General features: G+C 42.5%; 2 protein-coding genes across 4 annotated transcripts; one reads left to right on the forward strand and one right to left on the reverse strand.

The window, feature by feature from the left end:
• Positions 1 to 64: 64 nt before the first annotated feature.
• On the reverse strand, positions 65 to 13,670 carry LOC115390568 (epithelial membrane protein 1). 2 transcript variants are annotated; one of them, XM_030094474.1, is made up of 5 exons: positions 13,619 to 13,670; positions 3,084 to 3,174; positions 2,678 to 2,777; positions 2,284 to 2,424; positions 65 to 1,061 (listed from the first exon to the last, which is right to left on the reverse strand). In XM_030094474.1, exons 2-5 carry the CDS (start codon positions 3,156 to 3,158, stop codon positions 901 to 903), a joined length of 477 nt encoding a protein of 158 aa, XP_029950334.1. In that variant the 5' UTR covers positions 3,159 to 3,174; positions 13,619 to 13,670; the 3' UTR covers positions 65 to 900. The 2 variants fall into 2 exon arrangements, with proteins under 2 accessions (XP_029950334.1, XP_029950335.1); XM_030094475.1 differs by lacking the exon at positions 13,619 to 13,670 and adding an exon at positions 4,026 to 4,133.
• On the forward strand, positions 13,045 to 23,547 carry LOC115390565 (uncharacterized). Of its 2 annotated transcripts, XM_030094472.1 has the most exons (19): positions 13,045 to 13,448; positions 13,874 to 14,032; positions 14,677 to 14,795; positions 14,887 to 15,070; positions 15,510 to 15,622; positions 15,707 to 16,961; positions 17,182 to 17,306; positions 18,413 to 18,662; positions 18,913 to 19,040; positions 19,111 to 19,207; positions 19,328 to 19,450; positions 19,747 to 19,919; positions 20,513 to 20,610; positions 21,355 to 21,482; positions 21,732 to 21,912; positions 22,085 to 22,229; positions 23,007 to 23,083; positions 23,338 to 23,381; positions 23,511 to 23,547. In XM_030094472.1, exons 1-17 carry the CDS (start codon positions 13,073 to 13,075, stop codon positions 23,079 to 23,081), a joined length of 3,729 nt encoding a protein of 1,242 aa, XP_029950332.1. In that variant the 5' UTR covers positions 13,045 to 13,072; the 3' UTR covers positions 23,082 to 23,083; positions 23,338 to 23,381; positions 23,511 to 23,547. The 2 variants fall into 2 exon arrangements, with proteins under 2 accessions (XP_029950332.1, XP_029950331.1); XM_030094471.1 differs by lacking the exons at positions 23,338 to 23,381; positions 23,511 to 23,547 and having other exon boundaries at positions 23,007 to 23,298.
• The last annotated feature ends 1,873 nt before the right edge of the window (positions 23,548 to 25,420 follow it).

A 25,420-nucleotide genomic window follows, 5' to 3' on the forward strand; every position in this document is an offset into this window, starting at 1 on the left:
TAAATGACATGGCTTAAATTCCAATGTAATCACAAACAAAACCTTCTATTGCATAGTATTGTAATGTGGTGCAATTAAACCACCATCATCCTCCATCCCTGGTTCACTTGTACAAATGCATGTACTTTTTTTTTTTCTTCTTTGGATAGCAGCCAACTAGACATGGTTAAAACAGTACAAAATGCTACAAAAATATAATGGTTACAATGTACATAGATTAAAAAGGATACGTTGTACTTCAGTTGTAAAATAATGATACAAGATTAAAACTACTTGTACTGTAACTTAAGGCTTGTCTGTCCTGATTGTTCAAGTGCTACAACTTGTGGTTGTATTTTTGCTGGCATAATGTATCAACTCAAATCCAAGCTTTATTTAAAACAAAAAAATGTAACTGACAATGACAAAACTGGACAAAAAAAGATGTTTTGATGTAACGGGTTGGTTGATTGATAATGTTATATATTCAAGGAAAGTTGTGGTTCAAGAGCTGAAGATTTAGGCACAAAACGTGATGCAGCTTCTCCGAGGTGTCCGTCTATTCAGCACCCGGCAAAATGACAACGTCCAACTAGTCCGGTTCTCAAGTACTGAGTTATTTTCATAAGTGGTGCCCAGTTTGAAGAAAAGACTGCCTAGACCACTACACTATGGGTCGCAAAAAATTGTATATATATATATAAAAAAAAATCATGAATTAAAGTTCATTTCACCTGTTCATGTAATTATACTCAAAATATAAACAAATGGCTCTCATTAGCTTTTAAAACATTTGACCAAGATATGAACTACAGATTGAGTTCAGCTTTATTTTCCCAAATTCTGAGATAAATCCGATATAATTCCCAAATATTTAGAGGAACGTGACCCCTGTCCTCAGTCTCATGCTGGTGAACAGCCTCACTCACTCTTCTTCCGCAGGACGAGGTAGACGATGGCTAAGAGGAGCGTGAAGACGAAGGAGATCCAGGCCAGGATGTAGGAGTGTCCGTACGTTCCGTCCGTTTCATTGGCATGAAGCTCAGATGTGTAGATGGAGGCGGCGATCATTATACACAGGCCTGCAGGGGGACGTCACACGCATCCGGATCAGACAATTAAGAAGTAATTATTTTTCCCATTAAAAGGCGAGATTCATGGTCAACAGTCTTACAGCAGGCGCTTCCGGCCGCCGACACAATGAGAAACATGACAGTTTCACCTTTTTAATCTGCGAAAAGACACAAACTCCTGACAACACAAGACCGAACCCTATTACTTGTACTCCCTGTAAGTTTCTGGTGCTCTTGTAGCTCTGTCAGTAATACTCTGTAATTAACTCACAGCATGAACTCTGCAATACTTTTCTTTTTTCAATCCCTTATCTTCTGAATATTTTAATTTGCTGATAGACGATGGTTTTAGAATCTCGACGTTACATCAGTGCATTGATTCTGGTGTCAGACTATCGATTGAAATATGTTAGATGCTTCTGATTTGTGTCTTTTCTCATCAGTCAACACAAACTGTTTACTATTTTAAAACACAAATATTGTAGAGTAAAAAAAATAAAACAGACTAACCAATTACTGTACTCTTGAAGTCTCAAATGTGACATACTGATACTTTACTTCACATAACACTCACAAGATGTCTGGTAAGGTTATTGATCATCATTTCTTGCATTATTTTCCAGCTGGCAGCTCGAAATCAACAGAAGCAGCTATGAACACTGTTCAGACCAAATTTAACACGAGCCTCGCTAATACAAAGTAAACTGAGCGACAAAAACAGTCACAGGAGTAGATTTATGAAGCAACCTCCTCCAGGTCATGAGATTTGACATTGATTAGTAGTTAAACCAGCTCGTGTCAGTTCTCAGTAGCTTTAAAACCTGAATGAGTGAAAATCCTTGACCTTCTCTATCTGTCGTCTCGTCCGTTTTAACGTTATGTTGCACGTGCTGGGGCTAAGCCCCGAAGGCTTTGTTTGAGGTGTAAACATGCTCACAGCATTGGTGGGGATCACTCGAAGTTCACAAGTTTGCAGCACCGTGAAAGATGTATCAAATTAGTGCAGTCTTAGCACTTTAAAATAGTATTTTGTTATTTAACTGCAAAGAAGTAAGCTATTTCCTATATAGTAAAAAACTAGTGAGTTTCCTAAGCCTTGTTTTCCTTTTCGAGTCAGGCCTGTGGCCCACACATGACATAGAAATGTACAAATCTCTGCAACAACAAAAACCAAGCAAATAAATCAATGCCTTTCAGCGGCAGGTCAGACTTTTGTCTGCAGGTTACTTACAGGCGATTAGTTGTAAAATGCCAGTGAAGGTGAACCTCTGGCCTTTGGGCAAGGTGAACAGCTGAGCCACAAACACAAACAAGGCCAGGATGGAAAAAATACAGGCCAGCACTGAAGTGGCCTGTACTGTCTGGAGGTACTCTGCAGCAGCAAGGTGACAAAAGCAGATAGGCAACGAGTCAAGGTGGAGCAATGACACAAGCACAGGGCTGCATTCACCGCAGAAAGACTTGGCATCATTTACTGAACCTCTGCTGATTTATCACAGCTACTCAACCACATTATCGCATCTTTTCCCACCTTCATCACTTCCCTGACATATGCATTCTAGCTGATTCCAGAGTCATATTAGTCAAATTGTGATTGATTTATGGGAAATCCCCACGCAGTTTACCTTCTGGATAGTCTTTCAAGTTGGTGTAATGCCACACTGAGTTTGTGAGGACCCACTTGCCCCACAGGTCCGTCGACACTGTATCAGTGATCCACCAGGCCTGAGGACATGAAAGCAAATACAGACACTGTCATCTTCAATCTAGACAGTAGATACATTATAACACTACTTTCACTCTGTCTTCTAAAATGTGTGTAATTCAGTGAATTCAATAATAACCTTCTTTTGAAATATTATGTAAACACCAGCGCACTGTACCTCTACATTTTCAAAACCATGTTTTGACATTTAGTTGAAACTGTTGTATATAATTCCATCACAGTTTGAGGGCCATTTTCATGGAATTTATAAACTTCTTCAAAACAATGTGTAGCCATCAAGACGCAAGAAAATCAATTCATCTTACATTATCAATGGTGGCCACCAGCAGCAGGATGATGGTAGTGATGTGCAGAACGACGATTCCAGCCAGCATCAACATTATGGCCTCCTGAAAACTGATAACAGGGGAGAGGCGGAAGGAAGGACGCACACCGTTACTTATTTTCTACACACACAGTTGTGGAACACAGGCTGGAGCAGGGAGGGAGAATCAAGGAGTCACACACACACAGACACGGGGAGGGGTGTGTGTGTGTGTGTGTGTGTGTGTGTGTGGTGTGTGTGTGTGGAAGGGGGGGGGGGGTCACAATTAGGTACTGTCTTAAACTGAACCAAAAATACTGAGAGTAGAGGAGAGCCGTTGCATGCAAGCCCAAACTCGTCCCAGAAGTCTGCAGACATGCACATTTTTCTGAGAAAAAAAAACACACATCTGGAGTCAGACACATCACTGGTCCCTGCTTTCAAAACGTTACAACTGGGAAACTTTGGACGTGACCAAGAATGTTTAAATGAATAAACACGAGTTGCAGTTGCCTCCGTCTTTCCCGAACTCCTCATTTTTTCATTGCTTCCGACTGTTTCCGTCGACAAGAAAGGCGCATTTGTGGAGACGGTGTCAGGGCTTTCCCGTTACACACACGGGCCCTGTGCTTCAGTCAACAGCTTTGAAAAGAGCGCGAGATTTTACAGGCGACGCAAAACAAAAACAAGCGCACATTTAAACTCAGCGTATCAATATGAATACATTTGTCTGATCGTGAGTGTGTTAAACTGAGAAATCTGCCGCCGCGCGTCCATTTAATACTTTTGCGCTCACAACCAATGACTCCTTTACAGCGCTTAGTGGACTTTTATACTCTCCAATTCATGAAAAAATATACAGAAATCGTGCATAGGATTGTCCCACGGACAATGTTTCATTAAAATGAGCTTTAAAGAGGGTAAACAATGCGGATAAACGTACCTGAAAGCGCTAAAACGCACGGCGCGGGAGTTATTTGGGAATGTGAAACTCTGTAGACCCACCCAGCTTTGAATTCACGGCACACACATCACCCTGTTTTCCCTCTCCATTCCCTCTCTTTCCCCTCACCAAGCCCCACCCAGAAAGTCTTTTTTTCCTCTCTCTCTCTCTCCCTCAGTGAAATGTCCAGATGAAGCCAGACGGCTTCAGGTTGCCTCCTGCGGCACCAATCTGTGCGTAAAAATGAGTTACGTCTTCAAAATCACTCATTCAAGCCGCCTCAGATGTATTCCCGCACTCTGTTCATGCCCCACTTTCCCCACATGCTGCTTCAGACTGATTTCCTTCGGCTGAATAGCTCACCTGGGTGGCGGGCCTTCATAATAAACCCGCGCAAACGCCGCCGCCGCTGAGCTGTTTTATACCGCGCGGTTAGAAAATATCACCGCACGTCTCGCGGAGCAGTGGAGCTGTGCCCTTTACTTGCTTTCAGATCCGCCTCTGAGACTTGTCCCTTCATTATGTCCCCACAATGAGTTCTCCAAAAATGGGACATTAAGGAGTGATGTTGGCAGCGGTGTGGTGCGTTTCGAGCAGCGGGGATCTCATCTTCGGCGCAGCGGCAGCCACCCCTCTGACGGGGACATTTTTATTTTTATAAGCAGGAGAGAAATGAGATGACATGTTGGCTTGTGTTCGGGCAGCTCTGACTGGAGCAACAGAGTGTAATTAAAATCAATGTCAATCAGCGAAAAAGCTGGAAAGAGATTACTGACTATAACTGTCAGAGGATTCTGTCAGTCTGGACTATTCATTTTGCGGCCCTGGTTCTAAAAACACAGCAGGGAGCTGCAGTGATCAGCACTGTCACCTCACAGCAAGACGTTCACGGGTTTCGTTCTGACCCACGATGACTTTCTGACTGCAGCTTTTGTGTCACACAACACAAGGAAAGCAAATACATGTTATCTCATTGGATTTAATAATCATTTCCAGTTTAATTTTCAAAATTTTCTATATAAATTGTTGGAGCCAATTAGCACCGGAAGTATAAATAGGAAGTAATCACGGCCTGACAGGTGTTGCTGCCCGTGAGAGGAAACACGGTTTTGACCGCTGTCGCTGCTGCCTCGCCATCGCTGTGTGGTTCGTATCCTGTGGTGAAATTTGTAAGAAGTGGAAATAAATGGACATATTTCATTGACGCAAACAATTGCCTCAGCTACGTTATTCACTCCATTCAAGTGCCAGCGTGTCAGCCGAAAACTCCGGGTAGAAGCTGTAGGTGCTTCAAGCATAGGCTTTGCCCCTACATAAATGAAAGAGGTCTGTAGTGGTTAACACCAGAGGCGGAGCATGGGTCTCAGTACAGAGGGGGCGGAGCATTCCTGACAGGCACTTATGACAGTAATTTTACCATTCAAACAATACCTCATCATCAAACACACTAATGCTCACTTTTATTGAGCCAAGCAAACCTGCATGCCTCAGAAAGCAGAATAAAGTCACAAACCAGTTCACAAACTTGTTCTGAAGAACAAATACACATACGCACACGCGCGCGCGCGCACACACACACACACACACAAATGCAGTATGACAGCTGTCAATCTCAGAGCGTCTGCTGTCCATGGTGCTGAAAACTCAGGTAAAAACTCACTGGCTAAATCTGTATCATCTTTGATACAGCTTAAATATAAAATGAACACAGCTGGTCTAAAATTACACATCTATTCAGATAGATACAGACACAGCTATCTATATCTTTTGGAATTCACGTATATTAGAGAAAAAAATAGAATCGGTGGTCTCTTGTAGTTGAGAGCAACACAAGGTACATTCAAATAGCCAGGGCATTAAGAGCACAGCATTCTGATAAAGATAATATTTTTAAAGGTTTCACTGACTCACCAGAGGCTCCGATGTTAGGTTTTGGGTAGTACCCGATGGGAAGCAATATATAGCGTGTTTTTAAAGTAGTTTGGAAAATATCCGCTATCTACAGCCGGAGTAAAACGGGAAAAACAGCAACCAATAGTCTTGAAGGGACACCTTTATTAAACCAATCAAATCCCTTCGCCGTTCGACCTGCCCCCTGCGCGTACATGTCAATGGGGTGCACTGACCCTGGTTCAGTGCGCGCGCAGAAGGACGGAACGTCGTTCCAGAATGGCGGAGACGAATGTTTGGGGGTTTACTTACCGTTGAGTGCGCCATAACTTGGCGTAGTGCAAATAAAGAAAAACGAAGAAACAAAGCGCTGAGGACAGGTTATGCCAGGAACGCACTGGACGTGGAAGTGCTGCGCGCACTGCGCGCGCCGTGAACATCACCGCTCCAAACGGGAGCTCCTCCAATGGGGTGGGAGCTGGGTGGAGCTAGCTCGGCAGAGCCTTGGGGAGATGCTACATGCTAACGCTAGTTTTCCAAGATCGCCAACCCTAGCTTTATCTTCCCTCCAAAGAGTTCAGATCAAGTGCAAAAGAAAAAACTCGTTAATGCCGCACAGCCAATCAGCGCTGGCTTACAGCTCTGATACATTCATGGACAGTCATAATATAAGAATTGGCAAATTGGAGCCCACAATCATATGCGTATACCGTATTGGCCCGAATATAAGACGACTCCGATTATAACACGACCCCTATTTTTCAAAGATCATTTTGTGAAAGAAAAAAAAATGCTGAACACAGTAAGGTCACTCATAAAACAACTTTTTATTATACAATTATTATAAACTCAAAAACTCACAACTGAGATAACATTTCACGAGATATAAAATGAAAAAATATTACTACAATATTGAATAAAAAATATATTCTCTCTCAAAATAAGAAACAATAAGCAACGAAGCTTCAAGGGGTCCAAACTGCATAAATGATGTAAATAACTTTCCAGTGCCTTTAGCTGAATCACGGCTCTGGTGGTGGACATTCCGTCTTTCTGTTTTTCAGTGACGCATTCACTCACCCTTCTATCAGTCTCTCTGAAGCGTCGCTCTTGGGACCAGGAAAGCTTTTCTCATAGTGTTAGCATCTGTAGGCGTTTTTTCTGTGCTCTCCAATATCGAACAAGGCACTCTGCTCCACCATATCTCCTGGCAGCTTGGCAGTTGTTTGATGACTCTGCTGCGTTGATCACCATCAGTTTAAAGTTGGTATCATAACTTCGCCTCTGCTGTTTGCTCAGTTGTCCAGCGTTCGAGCCCCTTTGTTCCAGATGATCAGCCATTTTTCATCAGATCATTTGATCTCATTTCATCGCTCCACTCGCTCTCTGGTCAGTGATACTTTGGCTCCATCTAGCAGCGCGGATGGGTATTGACCATCTACCGTAAGTCCGCGATTATAACGCGACCCCACTTATGAGGATGCAATTTCTGGAAAAAAAAATCGTCTTATATTCGGGCCAATACGGTACTTTCTTGCACACACTGCACATTTTATTATAATAATTTATTTACGAGTAAATGTGAACACATCACATGAAACGGGGCCCTATGACCTTGTGGGCCCTGGGGCGATCGCCCCCTTGCCCCCACTCTGGCTCCGCTACAGGTTAGCACTGTTGCCTCAGAGTGAGAAAATCCCTGGTTTGAGTCTGGGCTGGAGTCTACATGTTCTCCCTGTGTGTCCAGTTTTCTTCCACAGTCCACACACGTGTGTTTGAGGTTGACTGTTGACTTCAAATCTCCTGCAGATGTGAATGTGAGTGTGTGTGACTGTCCAGGAACCACCCTGCCTTCAGTCACAGTCATCTGACAGGCTCCAGACTCCTGTGACAGCAAGTTGGATAAAGTCAAAGAAGACTGATGTGTGAGATGTAAAATAAACGTAATACTTAAATCAGGGGGACGGAATCTTAGTACAGAAAACTGAAGGACAAATATCATGATGTCAGTGTTATTGATGACCTTAAATTAAGGGTTGATTTGTTGTGTTGCAGGTTTCAATTTCAAGAAGCTGACTGACTTATTCATTATTTTTTGTATATGTTCATATAGACATGAACGTATTCAACTACTCTATTTCCCCAACTTTTAGGAGTTATGTTTTGGTTTCCGGCACCACCCATCTTCCACGTCGCTTCATCTAGCTCAGGGATCAGAGCTGATCCCAGCTGACTGTGGTAACAGTATGAACCACTACACCACCTTAACCAGCCCTGTTCAATCGAACTGTTTGCTATAGGTGTGACTGTTTCTCTGTTTTAACCTGTGATGAACCGGTGGCCTGTCTATGTGCCTGTTTCCTGGTGCAGCCAACACAAGCTGCAGCAGCCACACCCCCGACTGGGATAGAACATGGATGGAACACACACACACACACACACACACACACACACACACACACACACACACACACACACACACACACACACACACACACACACACACACACACACACACACACACACACACACACACACACACACACACACACACACACACACGTGTGTTTCCAGATGGGAGGGGATCTTCACAGCAGTCCTCAGATTCCAATACATATTAATCATTGCTCTGCAATAAGACTTAAGTTTCTTCACCAAGAGGATTGAAAATGACTTTTTAGAAAAGTCAGAGGAACTCACTGTGTGATCTGTATCCTCAGACTTGGACTGGGCCGGTCTCTCTCTGTCACTCCTCTAGAAACACTCTGTTTACTCCACAAGCACCAATTAGGCTTGATAAGATTTCAGCACTCTGGAGGGTGTTTGAGAAAAGCTTTTCTACTGTGAAACCAACAGGAAAGAGAAGGGTTTATGTGCCTAATGTGGACATATTGGAATCTCCTCTAAAGACACTGTGTGGGAACCGAAACAAAACTCACATAATCAGGGCCGAGCCCAGTTTACTGCTGTTACAGTCCCTCAGTTTTATATAGGAATCTCATGCTTCATAAAAATTGTATACATCATAAAAAACAAAATCAAACAACAAACACACATAAAACACGGTCACAAATGAAGCTATAAGTGAACAGATGCAAACTGAAATGTTAAAGTTTTTCTGCAGTGTCCTAGAGTATCCTCTTTCCTTCCTTAGGTTTCCTTCCTCTACTTGTTTCCTGTTTCCCTCTTTTTGAGTCCTAATCATAAAATATGGCTTCTGTATGGATATTCAAATGTTGACCAAAAGAAACATGAATAGAGTCTTAGAGAAGCTCTGCTGAATGAGTTGAACATGAGGAACAAACAGAAAAATAAATGCAAGTGATAAGCATCAACGACGACAACCAGAAGCAGGATTAACTATCTTAACATACGAGACTCCTCAATGCAAGATAAACTCATACAGACACATAGATTCTCATAATTCAAACAGATGTGGTTAGATACCTATTATCGCTGACTGTGGTCAAATGACACCATGTCATTAGGGGATTACTGTGCAGACAGTGCATGTCTAGTAAAGCCTCTCATCACCTGTCTCAGGTTTTCTTTTTTTTAAATATCCACATTGATGGGTTTCCTCATTTCTACAAAGCAGCATCATCAAACAACACTCAAACCAAAAATATATGTCCATTTTTTTTCCTTTCTTGTTCTGGCAGTTTCAGCTATTTCAGTCGATGTCTCAGTGAAGGCCACATTAGCCGAGGAAGTCCTGGTGGCAGGACTACAATGGCTGCTTTGTCCCGCAGGAGGTGGGATGAAGATAGATACCATAATTGCTTCCTTCACTCTTTCATTTGCTTGCGGTCTTATTTATGGACAATACAGATTCACTCAGTACAAGCAGCCCAACCTGGACACAAAGCAAACAGACAGTTTACTCATGGCTCATCGTCCAATGTGGAAAAGGAACAGAATGTACGGCTCCTCTGATGTAAGGAACACAGGAAGAAGTCTGTTGGCGATGGAGTTACGCTGAAGCCTCCCTTTAATACAGCTTTTTAGAAAGAATCATCAATGTCAAACCATTTTTACTGATGTCACAAAAACCAGAGCAAGATAAGCTTTGATATTTTTGATATTTCTACTATATTTATTGTCAGGAATAGCTGACACATACCTTATTTTTTATTCTGCGTAAACATGTTCATATACAGCAATATCACTAATTACAGCTTTTCAAATTTCGCACCGACTGAGAAAAGAAACACATTCACTGGATATCATTTAACAATAATATCTAGAGAGTTATATATAACAATATATAAAGTTAGACAAGTATTTGTATAGGTAATATATAAATCAATCCAAAAAATAGTCTAGGATTTGATGCTTCAGGTTAGACCCACACATACACTCAATGTTTTGGTGGGTTTCTCTCCTTGGCATTTTTTGTATAATTATTTATTTATTTATTTTTTTACAATTAGTTTATATTTTGAATATCTAGTTCCTCAAATAACAGTTCTTACTTGCATTATGAAGAGCAGAAACAAATGGTGTTTAGGTCACACTAGTTAGACTGGAGCAACTTTCCAAACTTAGACACAGGGTTCGCAACGAGAAAAATCCCACCAGGTGAAATCCAGACGAGGTTTGTGGGGACTGAAGCATTTTGAAGTGACTGTCCAGACCAGCCTTTTCCCAGCCAGTCTGATGGATATTTCTGATGCACTTCAAATGACTCCGGTCAACACGCCAGTGGGCTTTGTTCCCATTAACCAAATAAAACTTGTACAAAGAAGAAATACGTTGCAAATCATTACGAAAAACAAGCAGCCCAGTGATTGACATAATGAGATTTCTCCTTTCAAACATGTCAGCTCATTATTTGCTGTAAAAACCATTTGACCGCCATGTCATCTGACTGTTTCTGTGCTCTTATCAAAGACTTTTCACTCAGTGAAACGTCTGAGACAAACCATAAACCCAGCCTTAATGGGAATTAAACTGTGGCTCCTAACTGACAACAGCAAGAAAAGAAAAAAGGGCAGAGACACGGAGAAAACAGATAAAGAGAAAATCAGTCATGCAAAAAGCCACATCTATTGCCTGCTACCTGCAACAAAACATGAGTCTGCACATGAAAATTTCCCCCCAAAATGTACTGCTGCTCCGCAGGTTGAAGCCAGGAACCGTCTACTTGTAAAGTGACAGAGCGAACAATTGGCCCACTGTCCTTTGGACCAGATCTCTCAATACCAAATAACTCCATTAGAGGGAATTTGTTTCTCACAGGCTTTCTGTTACTTAACTTTATGCGACGCAGGCTGGGTGCTAATAGAGCCATTAGTGTGCGTCTCTCGGTTTTTATTGTCGTACCGCTGCGATGGAAATCATTTGAGAGCCGTATTATTGTCAGAGGTTGTGGGAACGAACAAGAGGAAATATGTTCTGCTGGCAGCAGGTCTAAATAGAAGTCAAAACCATTAGATGTGACCCCTGACTGTTTGTCATATCCTCGCTGTGAATGGTGAGTGGGTGCTGAGCAGCACGGGCTCGCCTCGTCCGCCACTTCTGAGTCAGGCGAGTTTTCTATTCCAGTCACAACATGTGGGCCTCTGCAGAACGTTCGGCCTAACATCCATTGTGCTGTGGGCGTCCAGTGGAAACATCGCACAAAAGCGGGTGCTGCTGAAAGGATGTCGTTTGAAAATTGGGATATTTTTCAAGAACAAATACTGATAAGAATGTCTTTTATACTGTCATCTAATGTGTGTTTTGCTCATAATGTATGAATAGATTTAAAATTAATCGTATGGTGCTGCAACTACAGATCAACTGAAGTACTGATATATCAATTATTCTCTTGAGGAAAAGTCCATTGTGATGCCCTCTCTTAGCTCTTAAATACATTTGAATAGAGTTTGAAACAGACATTTTTCCTTAATCAAGGCAGAAAAAAACAGAAGTGATGAAAACATTGCAGCACACATCTTCCCTCAGTAAATCCCTTTGCCCTTCATAGACCACACTCCCCAGCTCCCAATTTCTTTTGAACTGTCGCTGCACATTTCTATAACAGCCAATCTATTAACGCAGCTGCCACAGCAGGACTTAGCTTCCACAAGTCTGAGCTTTTACAGAGCGACTCCAGAGACTCTGGTCGCCTCAGGACACCAACACTCGCAGCAGGTCCGCCCTGAAGCAGCCCCACACACACACACACACACACACACACACAGCCAAAGCTTCATCACAGCCACTCTCATTGTACAGAAGTACTCTGAGGACTGATAAACGAAATCCATTTACCATTAATAATAACTTGATCTATAACTTCCATTTCCGAGATATCCAAACTGTAATGTCGAGTCAGACCACAGACAGGAACTCCAACAGAAGCTTGTAAGAGATCAAAAATGTTTAACAGAGGAGGAATGTTTTCTCCATTTATGCATGTTTACATTCATTCTACTACACATAAGAAATGAGCAGTGTTAAGCAAACAGCCAATGAAACACTTACAATGTTCAGAATAATTTTTTCCCCTCCCTAATGTTAAGTAACATTAAAGATCTAACAACAGAGGAGATATGTTTTCAATCTGAGAAGCAAACAAATTGGGAAAACTGGAGAAAACTGAAATATTATTAAAGCATCTTGGTCTACATTTTAAGTTATTTTTCATGACAACAACAGCACAATACCACTTATTCAGCCTCTAAAATATCAAAATTTCCTCACTGGTAAGTATTCCACCTTGACAAAATCAGCCATTTGTCAACTTTGGCCCCAGAGAAAGAATCTACTTTTAAATTTTCTGTCTTTTGTAGATCAAATTAAAACTGGTTGAGTAATATCAAAGAAGTTGTGTGAGGAGGAGTCATTGAAGGTAAAGCAAAAGAAGCATAGAGATATTTGAAATAAGGTTTTAGGTTTTTGCATATTTCATAGGAAACCTCGTGGCACATCACAAATTGATATGAACAATATTGAGCCTCCAACCATTTAAATAAAACCCTTCTTCCACCTCTGGTAAATGGAGCGGCATAATATTAACAGGGCAGACAACGGGCTCACTGGCGCTTGAAGTCTTTCTGCGGTTCTCCCTCGCGCGCTGTAATTGGCTCGCGCTTGATGAGCCCTAATTGAACGCGCTCTTCAGGAGACGCGTCTGAGCGCACGTGTGCAAAACGCGTCAATCACCGGCGATGTGTTGCGAACAGAAAGGCACGAGGGGTTTAACTTTATTTAAACCTTCTGGTTGTTTTTTCGCCTTTCTGCTGTGTTGCTCGGTGCGATGTGACGATGATTTTGCCGCCTCCACCGGAATGAGAAGCACTAAAAGTGAAAAGGAGGACCAGCGGGGCCGCTGGCGCGCAGTTAAACCAGTTCTTCTGGACTCTAATCAGCAGAAATCTCTCCAGGAACCTCTGCCTGAATCGACGGCCGCTCCCGGGGGTCGGCTCCCAGACCTCAGCCTTCCAAAACTTACCGCAACTTTCTCCTGGACCATAGGAAACGTTAGTAAACAACCCCGGTCCTTGGCTCCGGACAGAGAAGATGGATATCAGCGAGATTTTACAGGTTAAAAGGGAAATTTCACCTCACTCGATCACATCTTTAACAGCACTTAGATATCACTGCTTTTCTTAACCAATAGCAGTGACTTTAAGAAAAGTTTCAATAAGTCCGTATTGTGCGAAGTAGAATATTGGAGTCAACTGTAGTGGATTTAAAAAAATAAATGTGCTTACCAGAAGTCAGTACTGCTGCAGTCTTCCTCAGCTCACCTGAACTGAATCACCGGTTTTGTTGCATTGTGGGTAATGTAGGCTACACCTGAGATTTCTACATTGTCTTTTAAAATGTTACACAAGTGCTGTGCAGAAGATTTTTATTTATTTTTATTTTGAGAACTCTCAGGAGTGTTTTGACTTGTATCAGAAAAATGTTTATGCAATATGAAAATGACCACTAAATGATATTTCTATTTTTTTGTGCATATTTAGGTTTCCATGCAGTCAAGCGGAAGGTTTTGGACCCGCCATCAGATTCCAGTCCACATTTCAGTGAATGGGAGGCCATGAAGCCTTTCATAGAGTGTAATGAGGACGACATGACCTTCACCGCCTCAGGTGGAGGATTCACAGAGCTGCTTGTGGATAGAGGTAATCTTCATTATTTGGTATGAAAATTAGCAAGCAAGCTTCAAGTGTGTGTGGAGGACGCTTGTCTTTTGCATGAAAGTGTACAGCAGTGAATTTGTTGGAACCGAAACACTGATGATGAGAAAAATGGGGGAACTGACGAATACAGCAAGTATTTCTTATCAGTATGTTCTTTGTAGCTTTTAACATCCAAATTTCAAACTGCGTTGTATAGTGTACAATAGCCAAGCATGGTCTCCATATATATTGATGATCACATAATGTGCTGCATTGTTGGCTTTTTATAAAGCTGGATGGGGTCATATTCCAGTTTTGAAATCTGTATTGATTATTTTGACAACCCAAAGATTATTACTGTACCATACATGTCAGATTTTATGGGATGGTGGAAATGAATGAATGAATGAGGGACGCACATCATATAGTACTAGATTTAGTTCTATCATTGTATTTAAGGTCTAGTAATGATGTTGTATATATGAAACAATCTGTTAACATCTGTAGCAATGAAGCATGAAAATGTAATTCAAGGCGTCCATTCTGGATTCGCAAAGCTTTAGAAGAGTTCATGACTTTAAATTTTTGAATGAAATTTGACTGCACACCGACGGCTCAGAAGTGAAAACCCAACATCTCGTCTCCAGAGGGAGCTTCTCCCATCTCCGTCTTCCAGCTGCCCTCATACTGTGGCTACTCGCTCAAGTCATCATGGAATGACCTTGAGATGATGGTGCCTTATGATGCGTGCTACATTATCCAGGAGGTACCGGCAGCTGCAGCATTATATCTTCCTCAAGTAATCACCCCTGTTCCTGCTCTTCATCACCCTGCTGTTTTTCCCCTCTTCCTATTAGAATGGCAGTTACACTCTGCCCCTGCTGTGGTGGGGCAGCCCGCTGAAGCTCTCCTGCCCGATGCCGTTATCGACCCTGACGCCCCCGCTCCCGCTCTCTCTGCCAGTAGTCTTCTGCTCGCCCTTTGGCATGGCAGTGCAGATATTTGGACAGGAGAGTGACCTACCTGGGCTGAGAGTCTTGGGTTTGTTAGATTTCGTAACTGCTGAATCTTTTGTTTTGAGAAGATGATTGTGATTATTAATGACCTACAAGAAACATGTGAATATGTTTGTATAATCCATTTTGAAATGCACATTTGTCTGAATTATAGTCAAAGTCTTGTATGGCATCTCAATTTCCCAACACATTTCTTTATACACTATTATAATTATTCTCTATAATTAACTCCGTAATACAAAATATGAGCTTGTATTTAAAGTATGATTTATTTTTTTCAGGTTAGATGATGCTTTAAAGCAGTTTCACAGCCTTCCTTGCTCATCCTTTGTTTTACTGCTTGTCTCCTCAATTAATTGAAAAGCCCAAATGTTCTGGAAAACATGAATGACATTTAAAAGCTGTTAACCTGAGATGTGACCACCTGAGTGAGACTGAGTAATGGCGTCTGCCTTGTTTCACAGTGAATGAAGCTTGGGGTCCGTTTGTATCCGAGCAGTGTGCGTACCGCGTCAACATCCAGGCTCCTGTGCTCACCTTCTTCATCCCCTACAGTGCTCCTTGTTTTACTCAGGGGGTAAGTGATTGGATTTTAATTGGATTATTGTGGAAAGCTGCTGATTTCTCACACTACTCATGCATATGGTGTGTGTTTTTGCAGGATGATCTGCAGCTCCACCTTTTATTAGTCGAGCAAGAAGTTGTTCTCTCCTGCCCCATCAGTCCTTTGTTTACCAACACTCCGACCACACCTTGGTTTCCTTCCCTGTTTCCTGTTCTGCCCCAAGTTCCAAACATCCCAGATCCTGTTAACCTTGCACCCTCTTTTACTCCTCCTCCCCCTTCTCCTCCTCAGCCTCCAACCGAGGAGCAGATTGCACATCATCCCCGCTTCCCCCACTTTGAGCTCAAGTACCCCGAGCAGCCTGCGGCGTTTTCTCCTCGTTCTCAACGCCCCCCTCCCCACCAGCCAGTTGCTGACGGCGCCCCTGATCCCCAGGAACCACAGCTTCTATACCCCGCAGAACCTGCGGAGTTCCCGTACTCTTTAGAGGAGCACAAACTTTACCCTTCTTATTTCGAATCACCTGCTCTAGTACAAGCAACATCTGCTCCAGATTTGGGTCCAAAGCAGGATAATTTGCCACAATTCCCTGAACTACCTGTTGACCAATCTCACTTGCCATTTGGTTTGCCTTATAAGCCATTTTTCTACCCCACAGGGACACCGGCTCCAGGTTCCGAAACTCAGAAACCCACTAATACTGATCCCTCTCTCACTGAGCTATCCAAACTCCCACCAAGTCTTTTTTACCCCACCTACTATGTTCAGCCACCCTTCTACCCCACACCCACTGCACCACATGCTCCACTCCCTCCCATCTTCCCGTCTCCTCCCCCTCCGGCACCAAAAGCGGAAGTGGATCGACTGTTTGGCAGTTCATTTTACGCGACTGCTTCTTACTACCCGTATTGGTCAGGCTCTTACCACGAGCCACTGAAGTCGCCTCCTGTTACCTCTCCAGACGCCGACGAGCCCAGTTATCCCTTCGGCCAAATTCCTCTCCCGAAGTCTCCCCACGCTCAAGCTCCCACATCCCCGCCTCATGCTAAAGAGGACCCTAAAAAACCACCAGCTTCACAAGTCACCTGCCCCCCCTACACTCAGACCATTTGTGTCCATTTCTCTTATCTCGGTCATACTTACAGTGGGTACCCACCGCATTACCTACAGTATCCAAACATTTATCAAAGCGCTCCAATAGTAATGCCCACTGTGAGTTCCATCAATCAGTTCACCGCAAGGTTCACCACCCCAGCCTGGCCCACTCCTTATTTTCACAACATCCAGTGCGTGGCGGGCAGGATGGCGGCCTTCCTGCCCTTCGCTCACCCAGACTCCATCCAGGTCAGAGGTCAGTGCTGCTGAAAGTATCAGGAAACATTGTTTTTATAGAGAAGAGTCGGTTGCATTTTTGTTTTCAGCTTTTTATCTTCACAAAGTGACATGGAATTTAATGCAACACCTATGTATATTGTGATTTTTCACATGTATGTTAGACATCTGAGAGATGAGACTTGAGTACGTGTTGCTTTTCGAAAATGTCAAAAGCTCTAACCACTTTCTTCCATCAGACCACAGGAAGATGTGGGTGCCTCTGTCCACTGTCTCCCCGCTCTGTGGTTACATGCTACAATTAGCTGAAGGCTTTGGGGTGATCCTTCATTCTCCTCTGCCTGCCTGTCACAGCGAGGTACAGGTGAGACCATCCTTCACGCTTCTTCACTGAAAATCGTTGATCAGTCGTGTCTCTGTTGGCTCACTTGTTTCAAAGCGTTTGTTCTTTGGTAAATTGAAATCATGTTTACTTGATAAAAGCAAGTAAGCCTTACTTGGAAGCTAACCTTTTGTACATATCACATTAAGTCATGCAATGAAATATTCTTCTTCAGCAAATTTTGTAAATTCTCACCTTAATACCCCAAATTCTTAATCAGTGTAATAATAGTATTTGTGCCACAGGTACCATCTTGTGCTTCTGCTTAAATAAATGGAACCTTGCTCTGGGTATAATTTTTCAGACCGTCATGCACAGGCAGTATTCACCTAAAATTTAAATGTGTTTTTGCCTATTTTGAGCAGCTCAGAATGGCCTTTACCATGCTCTGATGCAATCCTGCACGGCTTGGGTGATTTACTATCAGAATTTCCAAGCTCTGTATTGATTAGATGGTGATGTTAAGTACATGATTACACACCTTCCTTCAAGTTAATGTAGGATTTGACAAAGCTTTTTACATCTCTGAAAATGTAATTAAGGTTCAAACATAATGACTTTCACCTTATTTGAGAAAATAAAAGGAAATGCAATGATTTGGGTGCTTGAGTGTTAAATATCTTTAAAATATGAAACAAATCAAAGGTTCCATGTTGATTTAATGCAGAATAACTTCACTTAACTCATAATGTTATTTTAAAAAAACAATGTGCCTTGAATACTAAAATCGCCTTTGCTTGTGCTTCAGTCTATTGCTGATGCTGGCAGTCTGTACCATTTGTGTTGTCACTGCGGCAATTTACGACACCAGTCCTGCTTGTATATAGAGCACAGGCGAACCGTTCTTCCTCGTCAGCAACTCATATTTATGATTACTCCCATATGGACCATAAGCAGCGTTGGCCCTGCATGCATCTGTGCTGGGCGGAGGTTTTATGTTCTGTGCAAGCCAGCTGGTGAGAACTTTTGTGTGCGAGTTGAGCTCAATTCACAGACTTTATTTTTAAATGCAGTAGCTGGAAACCATGCGTGGTTACTTCTTGCTGATTTTTTTTTTTTTTTTATTATTGATTTCTCTCTTGCTTCAGACTCCCACCACCATTTCCTTACCGATAAGGCTTTGGGACTCGTCCGCTCTGCAGTACAGGACTGTGGACCTGAAGTGTCTCTATCAGAGCACTCCAGGCCCTGGGCCTGTGACTCCTCCGGATTTCATCAAACCTCATCAAAGCCCAACCATCAGCAGGCCTGTTGTCCCAAAGACCCAAATCCAGTGCTCCCCCCATGAGATGGTGGTTGAACTCCCCTCTGGCTCAGTTTCACAAATAGTAGTCAAAGGTGTGTGCGTGTGAATTTATATAGTCTTCTATATGTTCCAGTTGCATATGGTTGCCATCAGTGCTGCATGAGTTGAATGTCGACATGGTTCAGAGAGCCTGGTGTACATTGAGACGTGGGGAGGGGCCTCGGTCTTTGTTTCAGCTGGAGAACGCTTTAGCTCCGTTCATTGCTTTGTGCAAAGTAACAATAGTGACATTTTAAAGTGTCCAAAAATAGCTGGTCGTTTGTTTCTGCTTGCATTTTTCAGACATCAAGGGGAACCAAATGAAGCTTCAAGAAGCCCCAAAGCACTGTGGGTATTTTGCAAGCCAGACCAGTGATGGCAAAGTCAGGCTGAGTCTTCAGTTACACTCTCGGTGTCATATGAGTGTCCAGGCGAGTACTGACACAGCAACTTAAATATTTACTTCCTATAAAATTCTAACATGTTTTTTGTTTTTCAAAGGGTCAAATGTACATCATCAATATCATCTACATGACGGCGGTTGGGCTGAAAGAGTCTAAGTTTTCTTGTCCAGTCGTCATCCCGGGCTCTGGCCAAGGTGGTCAGATTTTATGTTTACTCTTCTCAAAGGCTGTTCAATTTGCCAAAGGGTGTTTTCTCCGGGCCATTCAGAGTAATTTTTAACTGCGTGGCTGACATTTGTCGTGCTGTCCCTCAGAGTGCAACCTTCCCGGCGAACAGCGTCTCCCCTGCGGATCCAGCTCTGTATCCCAGCCACAGTGCGTCTCCATGGGCTGCTGCTTCAACAAGCACCCCCCCGCCTGCTACTACCCCATGGATGGTGAGCTGCAGTCTGTGCCCCCACTGGTATTCTGATGCCACTTAGCTAAGTGCAGTTGAGCTGTTTTGGGTACGGAAATGTAAGCGCTGCAGCTGCTGGATGTGTGAAGAGACGTATTCACGGGCGGCACAGCGTGAGTCAGGCTGGCAGTGACTCAGAAAGTGAAAAGGGTATAAGATACCTTGGGTCTCATTATCAATTGCCTCCTGAGATTTCTGACCTTTTGTTCACCTGACCTTTACATAACCACGCATGTGTATCTGTTTGTGAATGTGTTTGTGTGTTTTCCCCTTTAGAGTGCACTATTGACCGCCACTTTGTCTTCTTGGTGCCCGCCTCCCTCACGGAGCCCCCCCTTTCCCCCGCCCTGCTGGTTGTTGCCGGCAACTCCACCTGTAAACCTGTGAAAGTCACTTCTGAATACGCCCTGTTCAAGATCCCCATGGATGGCTGTGGCTCACGCAAAGTGGTGAGAGTGATGGAGTGAAAATGTGACTATAATGAAGCTGAGTAAGCGTCACATATTTGGTAATATTCAACGGATTTGATGAAGAAGATTAAAATATTCAATGAATTGATTGCACAAGTATTTCCTGTGTGGCAAAACCCTGATGTCTTATTCCTTTGTGTCACAGAAAATCATTGTCATCCAGAAAACAGCATATTGAACTGAATATAGGTCAACACTGATTGTAAGATGACAGCTCTTTTCCAACATCTGTTTTTGAGAGCGAGAGACTCTTTGAGGATAGGAAAGACTTTGTTCCCTTTAGGAAACTTTCCTAAGAGGATGGATATCAAAGTCTTCATTATTATTGAAGTCTTTTCCCCATTTTTGTGAAACATGAAAAGCAGTGAAGCCCACATTGCTGCAGTCAGACACTTCTGTCAGGACTTTAGATGTCGGTGCTCCAATAGAATATTTGATTCTTGGACGATGTGGGATTGTACATAGTCTGTAGTGATGCTAAAAAATCCTGTGCCCCAGTTTACAATGGTTGCTGAAACATTTTCCAAACCAGTTCCGTGGTCTGAATTTTCTTTCTCTCTGCGTTGTGACAGGTTGTTGGGAAAACGGTAGTCTACATGCTGGAGGTCGTCAACAAGGTTCAGACCATCGCTCTCAACTATGGCACCATCACAAGGGATTCCCCTGTCAGGTCAGAGCACTTTGTTACCCTTCAGGTTTTAGTTTCTCTGCTCCCCAGCTGGAGAGGAAAAACATGCACATCGTTTGAGAGCCGCTGAAACTCGCAGCCCGTTTCAACAAAGTTTACGGCATCCTATTGCTCTGGCCATCTGATGCCGTTTTTTTCCCCCCCTCAAATTTGTTTCTGTATTGTTTATTGCTATTTTTCATTGACTTGATTTGAAATGATCAAAAACCTTGAGTATTCATTAATTTTGAATGGAATTTTAGTCTATAAAGTATAAGGTAATTAATTTAAAATATCATCGCTGCTGTTGAGAATCTGTTTAATCATGTCCGATCTTAATATATCCATTCAGTCACATTTCATCCCTTACTTCACTCACTTGGATGGTTTTAACTGGTCTTTTTTCTCTGAAGCTGAACTAAAACTCCTGGATATCCAAGTCTTCAGGAAGTATGTTGAAAATGCAGCTGCTGAAAAACGGAATAAGCTGGAGCATCTGTTCTGTAGCCTTCTCAGATGTGGCTTTTAAAATATGCAGCCTGACCACATCACACTTCAACCCTGTTACAGTCAATGCAGATGTTGCACAAGGGAAGTGACATATGAAAAATATGTTGATTAATGCTTAAATACAGTTTCTTTTATGCCAGTCTAACTCCCACCCAAAAAATAAATTCATCAATCTTTATCTGGACTATAGACCATAATTGACCTGGGAATCCCCGTGTTTTCCTCCTCTACTCTCAGGTTGCTGGTGGAGTGCAGGTTTTTACCGGGAGCACTTCTCTCTGTGAGCTATGTGGTTAAATCACCCAGTCTCGGTGCTCAGATTCACACCCAGGGGGTGTTTGGAGTCCAGCTCAGGATTGCCAAAGGTAAATGATCTTTAATTCAACATGAAACGCCCTTTATTCTCTACGAAATTCTTTTTTCAGGTGAGAAACAGAACTGAAGTTGGATGAAATGTGATGCCGTTTTACACAAAGTCCATCGTTTCAGCACTTTATTTGTAACACATCCATATCGGCTTGAAGAGGTTTAGTCTGGTGTCGAGGGAATTGTGGTTTAGAAAACGATCTCCTTCCATTCCCCCCCCACACACACGCACAACTCTCTCTTTTCAGATGCCCACTACAGCAGCTACTACCCACAGTATCACCAGCCTCTGCAGATGTTGCTGGGGAAACCTCTCCATCTCGAAGTGCGGCTCCTCAACTCCCCAGATCCCAGTCTGGTGCTGCTGGTGCACTTCTGTGTGGCCTACCCCCGCTCTGGGAAGGCTGTGTGGGTGCTGCTTTACAACGGGTATGCTCAGCGACCTCCTGCGTGAGGAGAAAAGTAGATGGAGGAGGCTGATGCAGAGGGAGCACAGACTGAACGATGACTGAACACGCACATAAAATATTCAGTGATTTTTGTTTTGATGGGAGATGAAAATTGTAAAATTCATGTTTGTTCTCGTTTTGTGATTCCCCAGATGTCCGAATCCCTTGGACCCATCCGCACAGCAGACTGTGCTGTCTGATGTTCAGCCATCGTATCCCCAGAGTCAGGTCCGCCGCTTCACCATCAGCACCTTCCAGTTTCTTCCCGACGGCGAGTTCAAGGACTCAAATGAAGAGGTAAGAATCAGCGGAAATCAGTGCAGCTTATTTTGTGCATTGATTTCAGCTAATGTCCATCAATTAGAGCAGCATGTTTATATTTTATAACATAAGAATAATTAAATTTGATCATGTTAGTGTGACTGACTTAAAAAAAAACAAAAAAAAACCCCAACTGGAACATGGGGCCTAATAAATGCATCGAGTATTTCCAATTCAAAATGTATTTCTCTAAACTGAAATCGAAAAACTGGTTCTGACTGTCAGAATTGAGGCACACCGGTTGGAGTGCTTAGTTAACCTTGGCCAGGTTAGCAGTCTCACTTAGTTTCCAGTTGCCATGACAATCCTCCGTTGCCGTCGAATCCTTATTGTACAGAAATGAGAGATCTTTTGAATGAATGTTGAATGCCATTTTGACAGAGACGATCGAGTCCCTTTTCATCACATCAAGCTTTTCATTCAATCAGGCTTCCCTTCAAAGGTTTTCGTGTTGCAAGAAAAAGTTTCTCTAGATCAAGTTTTCACACGGCAAATAACGGAAGACTTGATTCTGTGTCGAAATCTTCAAAAAAAAACAACTCAATTTTTCAAGTGTGCATTTTCAGTTATTTAGCCCAGCACTTACTCTTGAGACCAATCAAACTTTTTGTAGCTACAGCCTTATACTGAATTCCCTCAGTCAGCAGTCATTTTCTGCAGATGTTGAGGTCATTTCAACTCCACTGCCAGCAGCTGTTTGTCGTTGACTGGACACTACTCGAAATCCCACCGCTCTACTTCCTCCTCTCTCAGATCTACTTCATGTGCTCAACGGAAATCTGCTCGCCCCGTGACGGGCCGTGTGTGGAGGGATGCTTCGGCCGATGACGGTGGGGAAAAATTAGCTTTGTGCAATCGCTTTAACCACTGAACCCTCTCGAACTGTTGGATTACAGAGAAACACCCATGAGCGAGTTTCATTACCTCGCAGTTCTTCAGTGAAAACAGCCCCAGAGTCACTGGAGCCGCAGTTCATACGACAGCAGGGCAATGTTTTAGTAATGAGGAGAGCTTTGAATTATTTATTAAGGCTGATCTATTTCCTGTTTTTTTTTTTTTTTTTTTTTTTTTTTTTTTTTCTTAGTTCCAACATGGAAGATGCTTGAAGTTAATGAAGATGATGAGCTGGTAAATCATGGAACAATTGTGTTTTACTGCTCTGGATTGTGACCTTTTTTCTCATGGTGCCTCAATTTCTCCCCCCCCCCCCCCCCCCCCCCCCCCCCCCCCTTTTTTTTTTTTTTTTTTTTTTTTAAGGCCTCAGACATCACTGTTAACCACCAATAAAATCTCCTAAATAACACTGAGGGTGTTGGTATGTTTTTGTTCCTGAGGGTTGCAGCTGCTGTGTTTAACAGAAGGAAGTAGCACTCCATCAAAAAGTGGGAGGCAGCATTGTTTACATGGGCACATCGCCACTTTTGGACTCTCCACTAATGCAGTACTCTCAGTGGAGCAAAGCTATAGGTATTGCCAATTTTCCCATAGAAAAGGTTAAACAGGCCAGTTTCTGCATTTTTTGTCGAATCAAATCATAAACTGTTGTAGCTACCGGTAAACTCAAACTGGAGGGTTAACGTTGCTGCAGGATTATAACTGTGGTAATGATTTATCGATTTTAGCTCCATATACCATGTAAGACCAAGGCAGGACGGTCTTATAAATTCTGTTCCGTGCTTTAGTTGGCCTCCGCACCCTTGTGGTGGTTGAAATGCAGCATATTTGATATTTCAGTCCTGTGAACCTCAATCCTTTGCTTTACTAGGTAAACTGTGCCGCTGATCTAGAGGACGATTCAAGGGGGATCTTGATGGTTTGAGCTTGGTTTCGCGCATCAGTCCTGCTTAAAGCTTTGTCAACCAAACTGAGTCTGGGGAAACGTCTGAATGGAGGTGAGAATAAATGGATACAGCTGTGAATCTTAAACTCGGTGGGAGCGATGCCAAACTAAATTACATTTACCTCCAATGGTCTGTGGACATACATTCACACAATTTCTGATCATTTTCTGCAGACTAAGGATGCTGGCTGTAGCCCATTAAACTAAAACTGTTCAGCTCGCTGTGTGCCAAGAGTGACTACTGGCACCTCTAAAGCTCAATTACAACATTATTTATTTTGAGTACTCCACAAAATACAATTTAAATAGAGGGGGGAAAAAACCCTGAATCAATTGATTAGTGCTCAAAATGGAGTGGGAATGAAGCGGAATAACAATTTGTGGCCTATGAGACTAATGAAGCGGAGAGTAGAATCCAGGAAATGACTTAATGTAATCTCTGACACCGTCTCTACATAACCAGTGTGGAAACTCACTTTTACTCACGTTTTCATACAACGGTATATAAAGACATGTTTAACCTTTATTCCGACAGAAAAAAACACTTTATATTAATCAGTTTCGTCCTTAAAGAAAGCAATGGGGGGGAGAAACTTCTTAGAAGATCTTGGCTCTTATAAACAGACCAGGATTCTTACAGACATGATCACTTGAAATAGAAGTGTATGTATACATACTTATAATCCATACCAAGAATCTTTAAAATGGCTTCAAACTTTAAATTTGGCCTCAAATTTTTGGACCCGACCTTCAACATACACTTGACTCTTTTCAGGCAGAAACGGATTAAGAGTCCAGTTCTAGATTTCATTGAAACAAAGTACTTTCTACTCTTTCAAAAAAATTGATTTTTTTGAATGAGTTCAGCTTGCTTTTAAACTTAACTGGATCCTTCAAACAACTTCAAACATTCTTAAAGACTTTATACCATTTAGAACGCTTGAACTCATCAAATCACACCAGGGTTTTTTTTTTTTTTTTTTTAAACAGACTGAACAGACTTCATCAATCAAAAGTATTAAGGATAAACTTTGAACCAGAACACTTGGCCCAGACCCTGAAAAGTGACAAATTATTTGAACTAGACCCTTCAAACAGTTAATTCAGCAGCATGCTAAAGGCTTTTTTTTTTTAAATGAATTTATATTTACACATCTGCAACATTATATTAGATACAATGTTAAATTGAGTACTGATACAGGGACCCTCTCAACTTGCATGAGTTGATTTTTCATATTTTTGTGCAACAACATTGCAATTACATCTAAAACATGTTCATGAAAAAAATGAGTATTTAAAGGTGCTTTAGCAACATAACAGTGAAGAA

The sequence above is a fragment of the Salarias fasciatus genome, chromosome 6 (genome assembly GCF_902148845.1).
Source record: "Salarias fasciatus chromosome 6, fSalaFa1.1, whole genome shotgun sequence".
Classification (NCBI taxonomy): Eukaryota; Metazoa; Chordata; class Actinopteri; order Blenniiformes; family Blenniidae; genus Salarias; species Salarias fasciatus.